The sequence below is a fragment of the Porites lutea genome, chromosome 12, assembly GCF_958299795.1.
Source record: "Porites lutea chromosome 12, jaPorLute2.1, whole genome shotgun sequence".
NCBI classification, from domain to species: domain Eukaryota; kingdom Metazoa; phylum Cnidaria; class Anthozoa; order Scleractinia; family Poritidae; genus Porites; species Porites lutea.
The window spans coordinates 1,940,848-1,957,345 of NC_133212.1; the positions used below are offsets into that span (position 1 = coordinate 1,940,848).

A 16,498-nucleotide genomic window follows, 5' to 3' on the forward strand; every position below is an offset into this window, starting at 1 on the left:
GGTAAAATGGCGGTCCCGTCTCCAGTAGCAGACGTGAAAAATAGTGTCCCCAATTAGTACTTTCGTGCTAAATAGATTGACACTCAGAAAAAGTGCATTTTTTTAATGCTGTGTTTCTCTTTTGAACTGCATGTATTGGGTATGTACTAAGAGACCAACCTTGTTTAGACCCATACACCTCCACCCTTAATGCTTTCCTTCTTTGAAATGTAACTGGATAAAAACGAATAAACTTGGCAGCAAGTGGCACAGATAGTTCATTTCTTACAATGCTGTTCCTGTCATTATTTCCAGTAAATGTCTAAGAGCAAATAAACAAAAATTTCTATAAAATGCTGATGAAAGACAAATTCGTGCGTTTAGGTGTGAACTATCTAAATTTTTGTGTAGCAAGGGCGTGGTTGCATGGATGCGTGTTAAATCAGCTGGGAGACGCCATACTGAATTTCAGATGAGGGAATGTTCTGCGCATGGGTAGATGGAAAAACAACTGAAAATAATTAAAATTCTCAAACTACTTCGGGAGTTCCGTGTCAAGAGAGCGAAAATATTGAACTGTTTCGTGTCCGGTGAAAGTTTTCAACCTGTCGAAAATTCGTCTGGTTCCTTTGTAACGTAGCGGATCCAGACCTTCCAATATGGGGGACCCCGGCCTCCAAAAGAAAATGTTTTCGGCCCCTCGGGCCTCAGTTTGGTCCAAACATAAGGGAGGGCAGGCTCCCCAGGCCTCTCCCCTGGATCCGCCACTGAGTCTCACCCTATCCGCTAACGATTAACAGGAGAAAAGAAACATTTAAAGAAACGATATTTCTGAGGATTGCAACTACATTGACGATGACTCCCGCCGGCAGAACAAAAGGCAAAGGATGTTAAAAGGAAAATCACGTCTATGTCAGTTTCTTTCACATTTTACTACTTATTTCCCTAACGTTTCCAATGTAAACAGCAAGAGACCAAGGAAGGAAGGCTGTAGTAACGAGGGGAAAAAGAAAGCAAGGCAGGAGACAGAAAGAAAAGGATAAGATAACTAGAGACGGTGAAGATGGGAGAAGAGAGAGGAAAGCAAATGAAAGGGAGAGAAAGGAACGAAAGCAACTTCGGCATATGAAATCCTAGTTCTCGAGGCTAAGAGATAAACACAGTCCTTTAGTACTTAGTGTCTCCACGATTATAATTTCGCTTTTAATTCATCTACAGCAAAAAAGGATGTACCTTTTCGGAACCACCCTCAGAGTAGAATGTCCTCCAGACATTATCCAGGGACGTCTTTATCTTGTATGTTTTTGTCCAATGATCATTATTTGGATTTCCTTGTGTTGCTACTGCACAAACAAAGTAAAGAGATCCCAGATCGATCTGCAGGAAAGCATTGTTGTCATTGTTGGCAGGAATCCAGGCATTGGATCCTTCTAATTGGCCATCAGATGGACTGCGGCCGCTAAGAGATGACGAAGCTGAAAACCTCTGCTTAGAAATATCGTTATTAGCCGACACTCCTACTGGATTAAATGCACAACCTAAGTTTAGGGAAAAAAAGGAGGAAAAAATATTTTCATGTTATCACTCTTAACGTAAAAGGTTAGACTCGCAGAACAAATTTATTGCCGCGATTTTGGGTTCCTTCCTGCTTTATAAAAAAAAAAAAACATTAAAATTTAGGCAAATGTCAGGCCTGGGATAAAAAAGTAATGGATTCCATATTGAACTAGGCCGAGTGCATCTACGTCTCGTTTGTAATCTCGTATGTAGTCTGTGTATTACGGTTACCATCCACAGCTCGTGATGCTACTCCAAAAGCTGTAAGCGGACTGTGTAGTATTCTTTCTTAGGGCCACGTCTACAAAGAACTCTTGTTGTAAACTCATTGGCTAATAATTCACGAAGAGAACATTATGAACGAAGTTCTTGTTTTATCAGAGTTTCTGAAATAGTGACACAGAATTGTCCTCATTTACAACAAACACTTCGTAATTCAACCCGCTCGCGATTGGAAAAGAAAAACAACTCGAATTAACAAGGAGTTTCATAAAAATAACCATTACCATACGCTCTTCTCACATATGGTATATGCCCGTCTAACCTCGTTTACGGGTAAAAATTCTTTTGAAATTCAAATACGAAAACGTCGTCTGATTAGCATTTCAAAGGACTTTTTACTCAAAAACGAGGTTAGACGGGCATATTACCATACGTGAGAAGAGCGTATACCCACCATATATATACATTATTTTTACACTCATCGTTTTGCCATCCCCGCCCGCAAATAGCAAGAGCTAGACTAGGCGGGCGGGGTGGAAAGGTTACAGCAGTCATAAATATTAAATTAAAAGAAGCTATGAACAAGATTATATTGAAGTAAACTAAATAAAATATGCGGATAAATAAGCTAGAGTTACAAAATAGTCTTACAGAATGGAATTACAAGACAAATTTACTAAAGAACCTATCAATAATTAGTGTAATAAGTCGTGGCTACAGATTTTGCAATTTTTTACAGCAGATTGGGCACTTCACTGACATAATCATCCTCCGTTTCCATTATCGAGAGCAACAAATCATGAAAATGTATTTTGAAAGCTCCCTTAGAGAGCTGACGGAATTCGTTGGGTATTGCGTTCTAAAGTTGATTTTAATTTCCAGACGAAGAAAACCTGGTCTCATGCTTGTGCTTTGAATTAGCTTTAGCAAAGAAATCACAGCTGTTAGACGGAACATTCAAGCAGGAGACGTCAAACATTATAGAAGATACTTTTTCAGCATATAACATTTGTAAGGATAGAATTTTTGAGGAAACAAATAAAGGTACTGCACGTGCTATGGGTTCAGAAAAATACATCAAACGAGGGACTCGTTTTTATAGCACGAGAATTCTTTGTAAATGGGTTTTGGCAGCTTGACCCCAAGCCGCCAAACCGTATGTCAGATAAGGCAATATCAAAGATTGATAAATATTTAAAAGGGTAGGACGTGGGACGAAGTGTCTAAGACGGGCAAGAACACCAACAGTTCTGCTTACTTTTAATGCAACATTATTAATATGAAATTTCCAGCTTAAATTGCTGACCAACAGGACACCAAGATATTTAACATAGTCTTTACACTCAAGTGTAGTAGGAATTTGGGTACAGTTATCAATCATTTCAATATTAACGAGTACTTCAACAACTTACGTTAATATGGACGAGAGATAACATAATTTGACTTTTTAGCATTGAACGTCAACTTATTTGCATTGAGCCAGTAGGAGACTTTGGGCCGTTCGCTATTGACGGTTTTCTCGAGAGATTTCAAATTAGTGGCAGCATACAACAAGTTCGTGTCATCAGCAACGAGACAGAATGAGAATTTGGCTGAGGAGTTGTGAACATATTGTCGTTAATATAGATTAAGAATTCGCCCCATGTAAGGTAATCCGGAATCCGGAATCCAGGTAATTTTGGTCTGTGGAATCCGGGATCTACGGCTTTGGAATCCGGAATCCAGCTAATGGAATCCGGAATCCAAGCATTGTAATCCAGAATCCAGGTTGCTGGAATCCACTCTGTGCGTGAAAATCTCATGTCGCAAGGACGCGCAACAGGCATGTTCACGCGTGTTTCACTCGCAGGAACATCCCTTGTCATTGTGACATATCGGGTATCAATTTGAAACAATGGTCACATTATAATGACGTGACAGAATCCCAGGGAGTGATTCATATTACTGTATATTATCGCTCTTTATAAGACACCCTTTCGACCGGGCCTTTGGACCTTTTTCCCCGTTGCGCTTTTGGAGTCGGAGGTTTAGATTCTTTTCCTGTTTGGGCGCAATTGGAACTAATTTTTGGATTTCAGGTAACGTCAAAAGAATAATAATATAAAGTATCCTTATTCTTGGCCGTAGTATCAGTAGTCGCGGTGGTTGCAGTTACTGGCTTCTTTCAGGCACATGTCATCAGTGTCACTCAAAGAATGACATGCTGCACGTGGTGTCGACGTGGTGTCTTTCATTCAGTCCAGATTCAATCAGTCGAAATCAGACATCTCGAGAGATCACTTTGAATTTTTTTCTCAATCGATCGTTATCAATCTTTGTCAGCATGGGGAAGCAAGAGAAAAAGCATGAGTCGGAAAGGTACGTACGTCTATAAATTCGGTGTTTGTGACTTTGTGATGGAAATGTTTTGGCGGCGTGGTTTTGAATAGATCAGAATGTGTGAAACAGTAATCTAAAACTTCGAGCAGCTATATCTGTCTGTTTCTATCATGTTCAGAATTATGAGCTAACTATCTTGCAAATTTATGTACAGGAGTCCAAGAAAGAAAGAGAGAAAAGCAGAGAAAGAAAAGAAAAGTTCAAGGTCTGTGGAGTTGTCGTTGTTTGTTCTATTCGTGTTTTCTGCTCAAAAAGCGGTGGTTGTGCGAACACTTACTGAAGCGTTTCTGTGATCAAAATTATATTCGAAGGTGACAGCGTTTCCATACCATTTACAGACATGCTAATTAAATAGAGCATTTGATCAATGAAACGAACATACCAATGTGAATCCAAAGTAAATTATCGAATTTACTTCACCGTAGAGCTCCGGAAATTGCTTGAAAAGGTCTTCTTCGCCCTTGTAGTTTGTGCATGAGAGAAGATAAAGTATGCACAAGACTGTTCCTACTGGTTTGGGCCACTGACTGCGATCCCAAGCAAAAGAGCTTTATGAATTCCATGCTAGCAGACAGGGCGAAGTACCCCTACCAAGTCCCTATTCCTGACTGCCCACACAACATCAAGTCAGTACGTTCTGCACAGTTTTGGCATTGGATTGACATTGATGGATACCTAGTGAATGTAAGGCTGCTTTTGGTGCTACGTAGAGAATACGAAGACATCAAGAAATCAGTTTCATTGAAAGCAGTTCGAAACAAAGATCGGATGGATGTAGAAACAGCAGTGGAGATTCACCGGAAAGCGATTCAAGATTCCATTCCAGATGAAAGAGTGAGCACAACATTAGTTCCAGAACTGGAATTCAAGCACTGGAAAAAGAACGGGGCCTCTCTTTTAAGCTACCCGGTAGGATTGGCATTCTCCCCAAAGCATAGCAGGCTGTTTATTACCGATAGACGTCTCCATGCAGTCTTCATGGTTGACATGCACTGTCCAGCAAATGTCACATTAATCGCTGGTGGTGGTGAGCCCGGGCACACTAATGGATATGGCAACAAGGCCAGATTTAGAAACCCAGCTGGTATTGCGGTGAAAGAGAGCGGGAAGCTGTACGTTTGTGACCAAGGAAACGGAAGAGTTAGAGTAGTCAATTTGCGAACGCTTTTCTGTCACGCTTCCCAGATTGTACAAGGGAGCGCCGAAGAAAGCCAAAGTGAGGAAGAAGATTGCGCCGGTAGACGTATCCGTAAAGTCCATGTACACGATCTTTCCCTTATTTCTGAAGGTAATGTACCGGATCTGGTGTCACCATTTGCCATATGTGCGTCTGCAAAGGGTAGCGTTGAACTGTTTGTGTCAGACGTTGGTCTTGGCAAGATTTTTTCAATTTCTGGTGTTATAGACGATGAGGAAACTAACTGCGTCGGCCAGTTAAATGAATTGTTTTGTTTTGATCGATCTAGTTTATTAACTTCATTAGCCTTAACACGTGACGAGCAATACTTGTTAGTTGGAGACGGGAATGGTTCATGTATTCATCTTTGTCAAGTGAGAGGACGATTGAAACTGAGAACAATTTCGAATATTCCAGGCTTCATGGGTATTGCAGTGACAGATGGTGGAACCGTGTTCTTGTCCTCCAGCAAAGAACACGCACTGTTCAGTTTGAAGGAAGAAGAGATGCTTGGGGGTAAAGAAACCCTAACAAAAGTGTGTGGAGAAACTGCAGGCCATCGTGATGGTGTCCAAAGTCGATGGAACAAGCCTACTGCTTTATGCGTATATCGAAACACTGTTTTCGTATGCGATACCGGTAACGTAGCAATAAGAATGTTGACGTCAGCAAAGGGACTGATCCCCCTGCAAAGTAAGATGGCCCAATATGCAAACGTGTTCCGACTCGACAAGAAAGCCAAAGAAGAAGACCTACCACGTACATTTGAAGATTATGTGAAATCTGTCGATGAGTTGGTTGCATTTCTCTCTAACCACGAACAGGAAGCCCTGGAGAGGACGGGCAAGCGAAATACCAACGGTCCCGACATGACCATACCTCGATGCACCCGACAGTCCTTCCTCATAGTGCTAGAATCGCTGACCAGCCTTACCAACACGCTAACGGAGATTGGGCATAGTCACCTTCTGGACAGGATCTGTTTCGAAAGTATGACAACTTTGGGCGTGGAATGCTATTTCAAAGGAATGCGAGCAGACCACGACATGCCTACAGTGGCTAACTACGCTTACAGAAGAGCGCGCTGCGTGGAAGACGATATGCTGCGCATTTACCAGAAGGATTTCTCATATTTCACTGGGCCCAATTCATATTATCCGGAGAAAATTATCAAAGGTGAACCCCCAAACATCAAGACGCGACCAAACAAGCTGTCAGCAATCACTGAAGGAACAGGTAGCAAAGAAGAAGACACAAGGCGAGAAACTGTGATGCGAGAATTTGCTAAGGAGTATGGAAGAGGCGTAAGACAGGAAAATGTCCGCACAAAAACGAAAGAGCTAACTGGCACCCTTCCTTATGCCCTTAGTATGTGTCCCACTACCATCACAGCCTCGTTAGAGAAAAGCGAAGACGTAACAACAGCCTGCCAAGTTTTGGATGCTAATGTGGCATTGCGGAGTACGGCTGTACGGGTGCAAACCATTTACCAGAAAGACGACATATTGGCAGTAAGACACAACCGTAGAAGAGAGATCTCACCCTTCTGGTTAGCAGTTCTTCTAGAGGATGTACAAATAGAAGTGAATGGTGGAAATTTTGTGCAGCAAAGAGTATCCCTAAAGTGGCTAAACCAAACAAGTGATTCACTAACATACACCTCCGGTGATGTCTGTAATGGGAATTCCCCCAAGTGCATTCTAACCCGAGTACTCGACTTTTCTTCCGATGGATCAGACATCATTTTAACAACAGAGGAGGATAACAGGCTCTGTCGAATTGCTAATGGGGACTACGGTGACGATGATGACAATGAGAATGAAACTGCACCACCAACTGCAGAGGATGAGGGGGAAGTATCCCTCCCGATAAGACTGCCGGGAGTTAGTTTATCAGGACGGAGAACGACACGGTTTATTCTGAGATAAACGTTTCCGTTGCCTGCGTAGCTTGTAGTATAGTAATTGGACTATCTTTACGCTATTTGTTGGTAAGCTGTAACTGAAGTTTTACATTTCTGTGTGGCAATTAAACAATTCGGAGACGAATTATGTTTGAACCTGAAAAGCACTGATTTTGGCAATGTGTACCTCTTTTGTTATTGTTGACGCCGTTGTTATTATTAAAATAAGAATAGCCCTTCCTCGTTAGTATTTCTTCAACGATGTGGACTCAGTGGACTTCAGAAACCGCTCCTATATTCATAGTCCTCTCGGGTAAGGCCAAGAATTATATTTTATACTTATATTTTATATAAGACAATGTACACTTCGGGTAATAAAAGAACAAGCTTTTTTGGTGAAAACAAAGTACAAAGGAAACGTTGAAAACCAGAAAATAGAATTTTGAAATCTGGAATCCAGCCACTTATGGAATCCGGAATCCACAGCGTGGAATCCGGAATCCAAGACTCTCTTGGATTACCTTACATGGGGCGAAAGAATAACAGTGGATCAACCACAGACTCCTGTGAGAAACCACGAGCTCATACATTTGGTAGATAAGTTAAAACGTACTTCAGTTACTTGCGAACGACCAAGAAGGTATGAGGCAAACCGGTCATTGATAATTCCTCTGATGCCGTAAGAATTAAAGGAGCTGTATCACGAAATTCAGCAAAATTAGGAAATTAAAACATGCCCGTTAAATTAAGAGAAACATAAAAATAACTGCTTAAAACTTTAAAGGAAGGTTAAAATAACATAACAGAAACAGCAGATGCCACGGATGGGCAAAACCGAAGAACATTGAAACGGATTAAAATTAGGGTTTTTTGAAAACTGTTCAGCCTAACAGTTTTTCAAAGTTGATCCCTGCTGCTTGCAACTTCAAAAAATAATGCTCAGGAAACATATTTGTTTGTCTCGGATCTCCGATTTTGTCATTTACATGTAATTTCTTTGTTCCATAGCGATTGAGGGCGAGTAACTGGCAAAATTAAACAAAATGAACTGGACTGGCGTGACACAGCCCCTTTAAGTTTTTGAAGTAAGATTAAATGGTCGACGCTATCAAAGGCCTTTTTTAAGTCTAAAAGGATCCCGTAAGTGAAAAATTTTTGGTCCATATTGTTTTGATTGACATTACCACTATCAATAATGGCATGTTGCGTGGAATGTTTCACGCGGAAGCCATACTGTGACTTAAACAGAATACCGTTTTTACCACGAAAAGATTTGATGCGGTGGTACTTTAATTTTTCAAATATCCGATTGAAAATAGACAGTAATTATATCGAACGATAATTATCTGGCTCAGGCTTATCGTCATTTTTGTACACAGGAACAACTTTCGGCCCGAAATAACGCATCTAGGACCAGTTAAAATACGGATAGGACAAGAGTAGAGACCTTAAGTTTTATTTTTGGGGATCAAAAGTATCTCACGCTCAATCTCCGCTGGAGAAACTGGATCAAAAAAGAAAGAGCTTGGATTATAATAAGGAGACCAGTATTCGGTAAAATTGCGAGATGAACGTGGTGCGCGTGACGCTAGGTTTTCACCGACCCAAGAAAAGTAGTCATGGAAGGTGTTAGAAATCTCAAGAGGATCATTAGAGACTTTACAAGCTCAATCAATACTCGCTTCAGATTGACCGCTGGTTTTTCATATACAGCGACGCAAGGTTGTTCAGTTTACCCTATCCGCTGTTGTCGAATGAGTGTCGTATGAATTCAAACCAAAGCTAATACTCCCACCAAACACGACACTGACAAATTCAGCTAATGAACCAATCAGCTGAACTTAAAGTAAAACCATGTTGAGTCGAAACCAAAAAAGCGCGCAAACACTGAGCGACAAGGACAACACTCCTGATCAGCGGCGGAAAAAACAGTTTTTCTTGGTGTTGCAAAACATATTTTGTAGGTTAGTTATAATCTTGTTGTGGTTTGGGTATTGTCAGTGTCTTTTCAGTCTTCTGTATTCTATGTCATTTGGTGACTGCTGGCACACGTCCGCAACTCACCAAGAAACTAGCGGCAAGAGGGGCGCGAAGTTCCTCATACTTAATCAAATGATATAGGCCACTTGCACTAAGAGGTCACGTGACCAATGCTGCCTTTAAACAATGAGTTGGAATCTTGCTGATGCCAAAAATTGTTAGAGCATACAAAAAGTATCTTACACCCGAAATTTGAGAGGAAACGCATTTATGGGAGATATTTTATGGCACTTTGATTTTTCAGCAAAATAGTATGATATATATTGGCCGCCATGTTGCTCTTGCCCTCCAACATGGCGGCCAAAACTACTTCTTGCTTATATCTCGTTCAACGTTTCATAATTACGCTTAGATGTGCTGTAAACGTTATCACATCATCTTTTCAACATTTTCCTTGAAGTTTAAGTGCAAAATTTGTGTTCAGAGAGACGTAATTCATAATTTTAAAAATCACATTTTGGTCACGTGACCATTTACGAACTTATTCATTTTAAGAAAATGGTGCGGGTTTCAAAAACCAAATCACCATTATTTTGTTTAAGATATGACCCACTAATCGTTTTTCGAAGGCAAAATCATATAACTTTCATTTTCATAAAAACGATGTCACATGCCTCTTAGTGCAAATGGCCTATTCAGTCACACTGAATACCGCCTCAGATACAATACAGTATACACGAAGGACGCCCCTTTTAATATTTCTCAGGGTTTTCTGATTATCATGGACAATATTAAGAATGACGTAAAACGACAGAAAAATACAATGCAGCTTAGTAAACTTAATTTTTTTGGGAGTTTACACCGTTGAAACTGTTGTTACCAACTGAATTCCCGTGGTAAGGAGGATTTATCACATAACTGTATAAAATCAGGCAAACACCACAAAAGAAAAATGAACAGATTGATTAAAAAAAATACAGAAACTTTTTATATATGAACAATACAAAACGATTTTTCAAAACAGATTACTTGTTTAGTAAAAGACAAAAAATCCCAAAAGATACACACACAAGCATCATGCATATACCTACAAAATAAACAGGAGGAAAGAAAAGCGCTCTTACTTTTTGGTTTAAGATAGGAATAAACTTCAACCTCGCAGAGCGTCAACCACATATCACGGCCAGGCAATCTGATGTACAAATATCTGCCATATGCTTTGGGACTACAGAAATATGTCTTGGAACCTCCGTCTGGGATGTGTATGTTATTTGCACAAAGATGGTTGTTTGCTCCTCCATTTGCTGTTTCATTTCCTTGCAAAGCGAATAAAAGATAATATGAGGTAACATTAACTGCAGTATTTGAACACAATTCACGTACAATAATAGTTGAAAAGGTAACAAAGAAACGATGTTGACATTCTCTTCAAGATCAGGGGAGAGCTGCAATCTCACTTGCAAAACCTTTACATTGATATATAGAGTGTTTTCACTCACGTGGCCAGCACATATACAAATTTATTGGAACAAATGAAAGCGTTTGCATAAGAAAAGAGTTCAACTCCCAGAGGATTGGTTTGGGACACTAACATGGCCGCCGTTTCATTGTTTTGGGACACCAATATGGCCGCCGTGACGTCATGTGAAAACACTCTATATATTGGCTCAGCACTCAAATAGAATCTGTGGAAATTTGACTTTAAATGAATGTAACTATGTAGGAAGAAAATGATGTCGATGCTAAATAGATATACACTTTTACAAAACACAGAGATCACGTTCACATAATTTTCTTCTAAGAAATCTTAACTTAAAAGCCAATGGAAAAGTAATCTCATATTACACTTTAATTGAAATATTTCAAAATGAACAAGGAACAAATTTGAACAACTAGGTAAAGCAACTGATTACAGCATTATTACTACCTACCCACTCTTATCTCAGCTCCATTCAATCTGTTTCCACGTACGTTTCTGTTGACTATATTTACTTCAGCTACAGGCTCTACTTGCCTCAGGTCTACTCGCCACCAAGCAGTGTTTTCTCGGAGAGTGTGTGTACATTTTTCGACGTTAGTACCCCTATCTCCATCCACTGCGTTGCTAGCAGGGTAGGACATCCGATCACTGTATGAACTTGACTGACTTGCAGCCTTGGCAAGGGCAATATTACTCGGAACTGAAAACCAAAACAAATAATAAAAATTACAGATAAATGCAGCAGGGTTGAAGGGTTGTGCTCTTGGCCTCAGCTCCTGGAGACCACTCCAGGGTCCTTACTTTCATTCTTGGGCAATTAGAAAATCTCAGCTTCTGTATGGAAATCATATGCTGGGCACCCTGGATTTCACAGCTACAGAGCAGGTATGGAAGGCCTTTCTGAATCAACTGATGTTAATGTTCAAAGTACATGCATGTACAGCTATACATATAGTGTGTCTGCAGTGCAGTATAAAAAAATGGTAAGTATTTGATCAGTAAATATTCAAAATCTCAACCTTTTAATTTTGACAGGTTGGTTACTAACTAGCCTGCAAATACACTAGCCATCTCTCTTCATTCCTCGCCACTAAGGGACCTTTTCACAGGAAAGACATCTGCACAATGGCCCCAAAAGTCTGAGTGAAGTCTCTCCTAGTCTATTACCGTAAAGTTTTGAGTTCTTCTGCGAAAGAGCAGCAGCAAAACTCATATTCTTCTTATAAAGAAGGTTATATTCCATGAAAAATGACTTTTTTAGATAATTCATGGCATTTATAATTACTGCACAACTTTGTGACCTTTTGTCTTTTTTCTACTATTCGTAAACAATAGCTAAAAGAATACAATGACTACTTTGACAAATCCCTGTTTGTTGACTAGGTTCCAGAGACAAATCTACATAATGATGATCAATATGGAATCTTAGCGGTGAAATTGCAGACCTCTTTCCTGCAAAATGTCGTTAGTGGCAAGGAGCAACGGGAAAGGCATATACAGTGAATTACTTGCAAAGACTGTATTTTAAAAAGATTTTTTTGAAAAGAAAGAACAAGATAATGGTTCAAGAGCTGATGTGGTCACAAAAAGAAAAAAATTATATGTCAATGAAGTGAGGAAGGTTCCACAACTGGGTAAAAAACTATATTCCTTAAAAACTGAACAATTTCTGCAATATATCAAACCTCTGCTTCTAGGTATGCCAGAAACTTCTACTCGTAAACATGCTCCACCTTGTGAAGACCCAACAACAAAACGCAGTATCTGGCAACAAATGCACTGAACAAGATCTGTTTTTCTACTGTGTTCTGATCGAAGTTTCCATTGAATGTCTGGGTAACAAATCAAAAACAAAAAAACAAAAAAGCTTATCATTTTGGAGGTAATTCTTAAATAAAGATAGCGTTCAGTTTATTAAACCCAAGGCTGTCACTAAGTTGCAAGATATACGCAAATTATAGGTAAGGATTTGAACAGCTAGGAAATTCTATTGGTTCAGTTTGCTTTCCTTTTGTTTCCTATGAAAGTAGCCAGGGGTCATACTGGTAGTAGGACATAGCTAGGAAATTCCTGGTCCCTGGCTCTTAGTGACTTTCCTGTGAACCCAGTGGGGTATCAACCTCACACTCCCCACTCCCCGCTTCTGGATTCAATTAGCTTCACCCGGCATGGCATTTCTGCCTTAGATATCAAACTTTGCTCCTTTTCACGCTTGTCATTTTTCCACCTCAATATATAAGTGCGACGAAGGTAACCTTTGAACAGACTAGCATTCCATTCACAGGGGAGAAGCAATTTATACTCTTAGGTGCTTCATGCAGCACAAAATGGGTTAAGCTCTTGGAGTTGAAGTAGCCCAACCCTCCCCCGCTTTCCCCATGCCCCACATCATCCCCACCTCTATTCTTTCATCTTGCCCTTCCTAAAAACACCTAAACACCTGTAATAGTAGTATTAAAGTTCCACTGAACAATAGAAGGGTAACCAATTTACGACTCAAGGCTAGGGTTGCTTTAACACTTTACGAAAGCAGACGGTGTCAGGATTACTAAGGAAACCAGATGAAATCTTGATATTAATTTACCCTCTACGAAGCTCAGAACCCCTAGTGGTCCCCGGGGGGTACTCGATATATCCCTGGGTGGGGAGGCGCGGCGCGGCCCCTCATACCCTGACCCTGTTTAAGACAAATATCGCTGATTTTCCTACCTGTTTAAGACAGAATTCCGATTTTTGATATCCTGTTTAAGACATTTATCCTGTTTAAGACAAAAATTGATAAATCGATAACCTGATTAAGACAAAAAATGATAAATTCGATACCCTGTTTAAGACAAAAATCCCGAAAAACATACCCTGGCTGGCCGCACGTCCCCATTAAGCCCTTATAATGGAGTACCCCCCCCCCCCCCCCCCCCCCGTAGTGGTTTCACAAGGAGGGAACTTAGTTACATGTAATTTACTTGATGAATATGAAAGCTGAAAAGGTTTAGTAATTTTAGAGCAAGTCTTTCAATTGTAGATCATTTGTCCATTGCTTTAAACCATTTTTGTCTGGGTGAATCTTCTTAGATTTTTTTTTCTTTTAATACAGTTTTTTATTTCAATCTCTAACAACACTTGCACAACAAAAGTTACCTTTAAATATACTAAAAATATATAAACAATAAGGAACAAAAAATGAATTACGATACTTCACAACAAATTACTGTACAATGTATTGCAGTCTTGCTACAAAAGTACAGTGAAATGCAAGTCTAATGTTATATAACCTTACTAGTTGAATTAATATCTGTTAGCAACCAAACTTCTTCTCAATTAAAGATTTCCATTTATTATAGTAATATTCACGTGAATTAATACTGGTGTCATTGCTGTTCGTCTTTCTATCTCGGCTTTGGTTACCACTATAGCTAGACTAGAGGTAATCATTGATTACGGATCCGCGTTTGTCACTTACCGAAATGAAATCGAGTCGAACGGAGTCCAGTTTCCCGGCCGAGATGCCCCTGATAAAATTAACAGGGGCGGCTAATTTGCAGTCGCCCGTGATAGCTTTTGTGCATGGTTTAATTAGCACAACAACAACTTCCCACGTGCATCACACTTTTTTGTACATAGTTCTTTTCCGTTTTTGCACGACCACGACGTTAAAATGCCTAATTTCTCGTTTTACGGAGGACGTAAACAAGCAACGACAAAATTTTATTTCTCTTTCTGAGCTTGAATTTGGTCCCCTTCAGGGGCACCCAACGAGAATATAGTTCAAAACCACTTAAACATAGCATTGTTAAACGTATTTTAGTATTTAAACGGTGGATATGGGCATATTGTTATCCCCTATAAATTTTTCATCTGTTCGGATTTCCTAACTGAAAGTCTAGTGATCCGAAAATTATAGGGATCAAAACTTACCTGTTCGAAAATTTCAGCCAGAAAAAAGGCTCCCGAAAATTCTAGGTGACCTTTTTAGGGTAAAAATCCGTTGAAAATGGGCAATTTTACCATTTTTTAGATGTTCGAAAATCCTAGGAGAAGCAGGCAAGCAATAAATTTTACAACAAATGTTCCGAAAATTCTAGATCTCAAATCGTCTTCCGAACAGATATGTCCCTTGAAATTCAGCTTAAGGAGGGTTTGCCTACAATTGACAAAGTAAGTGGGTAGGAATAATCGGTAAAAAGACTGAAAGAACGCAAATTAACTTTTTAAGCGACGTTCTTGTCGCCGTCGCGTCGTCGGATCTTAAAAGTCCCTAATAACTAGAGGTAATCATTGATTACGATCCGCGTTCGTCAATCGAGTAGAACTGGCAAATTAAAGCATACGGCCTTTGTACACGGACAAATTTACATAAAGCAATAAAAGTAGAAAACAACAACAACAGAAACAAAAACATCTATTTTGTAAAACCTTCCTGGTTTTAGCTGTTGTCAGCTATTGTAGGTGTGCAGAATCAACTCTAACTTTAAAAATTCTTGGAATTTTAATTAAGCAAATTATGCAAAAATTACCCCCTAGACGGAGAGTCAGAGTTCTGCTGTGCGGAGTTCGATAAACCTCGCGTGGGAATAAACTTTCAGTCAAAGGCTCCTTTTACCCACAGAGAATGCGTCAAGTGGTCGCTTACATACAGGATATTACACGGTTGCGCGAAGATATGAATTTTTTTTTTCGAGTGGCAAAACAATATTTTACGAACGAGCGCAGCGAGGGAGTAAAATATTGTTTTTGCCAGGAGAAAATAAAATTCATATCTTCAAGCCACCATGTAATGTTCTTTTTATTATATAGACAAAAAGACATCGATAAAATAGTAGAGGAAATGACCGAAATTACGTCATCGATAAACTCACGTGTGAGATTATGGAAAATAAACCACTCGGGTCCCGGATATAGTTTTTATGAATTTTACGAGTGGTATATTTTCCAGTAAAACACTCGTGTCTATATAATAAAAGAGGTTAAACATAATAGAAAATCTTTAAACTTTCAGGCCCAGAGAGTGGTCGCGGTCGCTTTAAGGAGGTGGTCGTTTTCTAGAAGTTCTAACTGTAGGGCTTTGACTGGGAAAGTTTTGGTGTTTAGGATGGGGGGTCGCTTATTGCATGGGAGATGGTCGCTCACGAGAGATGGTCGCACATAGAGGTTCAACTGTACATATTTTGTCTATTTCGTCCATTTTGTCCATAATAATAACAATCTTTTAATAGGATGCTCCATCACAAGAGTGGTTTACATAGAGGTCCATTTTTGTCCATCTTCTTGAATTCTTCGTCTCGTAGTATTTTCTCAATAGCAATCTAATCGAAGTACTTCAGGGTGGCAGGGTAAGCAATGAAAACCTTTCTTTCTTGCCCTAGCGTCTTCCATAGATGTTTTTTTTTTCTATTTAAAAAAAACTCTCTACAAAAGCATTTTTCCTTTTTAAAATAATGGGCCAGGCCATTAATGTAAATGTACCCTTTAACTTCAACTACCTTAACTTGTCCATTTTCTTCATAACCTGTCCAAGTTGTCCCATCTGTAGATGACTGTAGGGTGTAAGACTTCACCCACTGACTCCCCTGGGAATTCCCCTGAGTGGATACAGCACAGATGATATGAGGAATTCGTAAGTCAACCTGTAGATATGGACTGCTGTCACTTGTGGACGCACACCATGATGATCCCGCTACAAAGTTCAGTCGGTCATTCTTTGCTGGTGTGTTGGCATTCAGTTCAGAAGAAGCCTTTAACTGATTGTCGAGAATGTACCAGCTCACCCCTACATCAACTTGTTCACATGATGCTAAACAAAAAAGGATAAAACATTGAAATT

General features: G+C 39.7%; 1 protein-coding gene and 1 long non-coding RNA gene across 2 annotated transcripts in view; one reads left to right on the forward strand and one right to left on the reverse strand.

Annotated features, from left to right (window-relative positions):
• The window catches only part of LOC140922124 (uncharacterized), a 45,006-nt gene extending 28,648 nt beyond the window's left edge, over positions 1-16,358 (reverse strand). The window contains exon 1 of the long non-coding RNA XR_012164077.1: positions 16,158-16,358. This is a non-coding gene — a long non-coding RNA (uncharacterized lncRNA). The remainder of the gene's footprint in view (positions 1-16,157) is intronic.
• LOC140921722 (uncharacterized) lies at positions 4,790-7,242 on the forward strand. Its single transcript, XM_073371733.1, has one exon. The coding sequence runs from the start codon at positions 4,906-4,908 to the stop codon at positions 7,240-7,242; it is 2,337 nt and encodes a 778-aa protein (XP_073227834.1). The 5' UTR covers positions 4,790-4,905.
• Positions 16,359-16,498: the final 140 nt, after the last annotated feature.

Coding starts and splice junctions, on each gene's coding strand:
- LOC140921722 (XM_073371733.1), top strand. CDS start 4,906: ATGGATGTAGAAACAGCAGTGGAGATTCACCGGAAAGCGATTCAAGAT.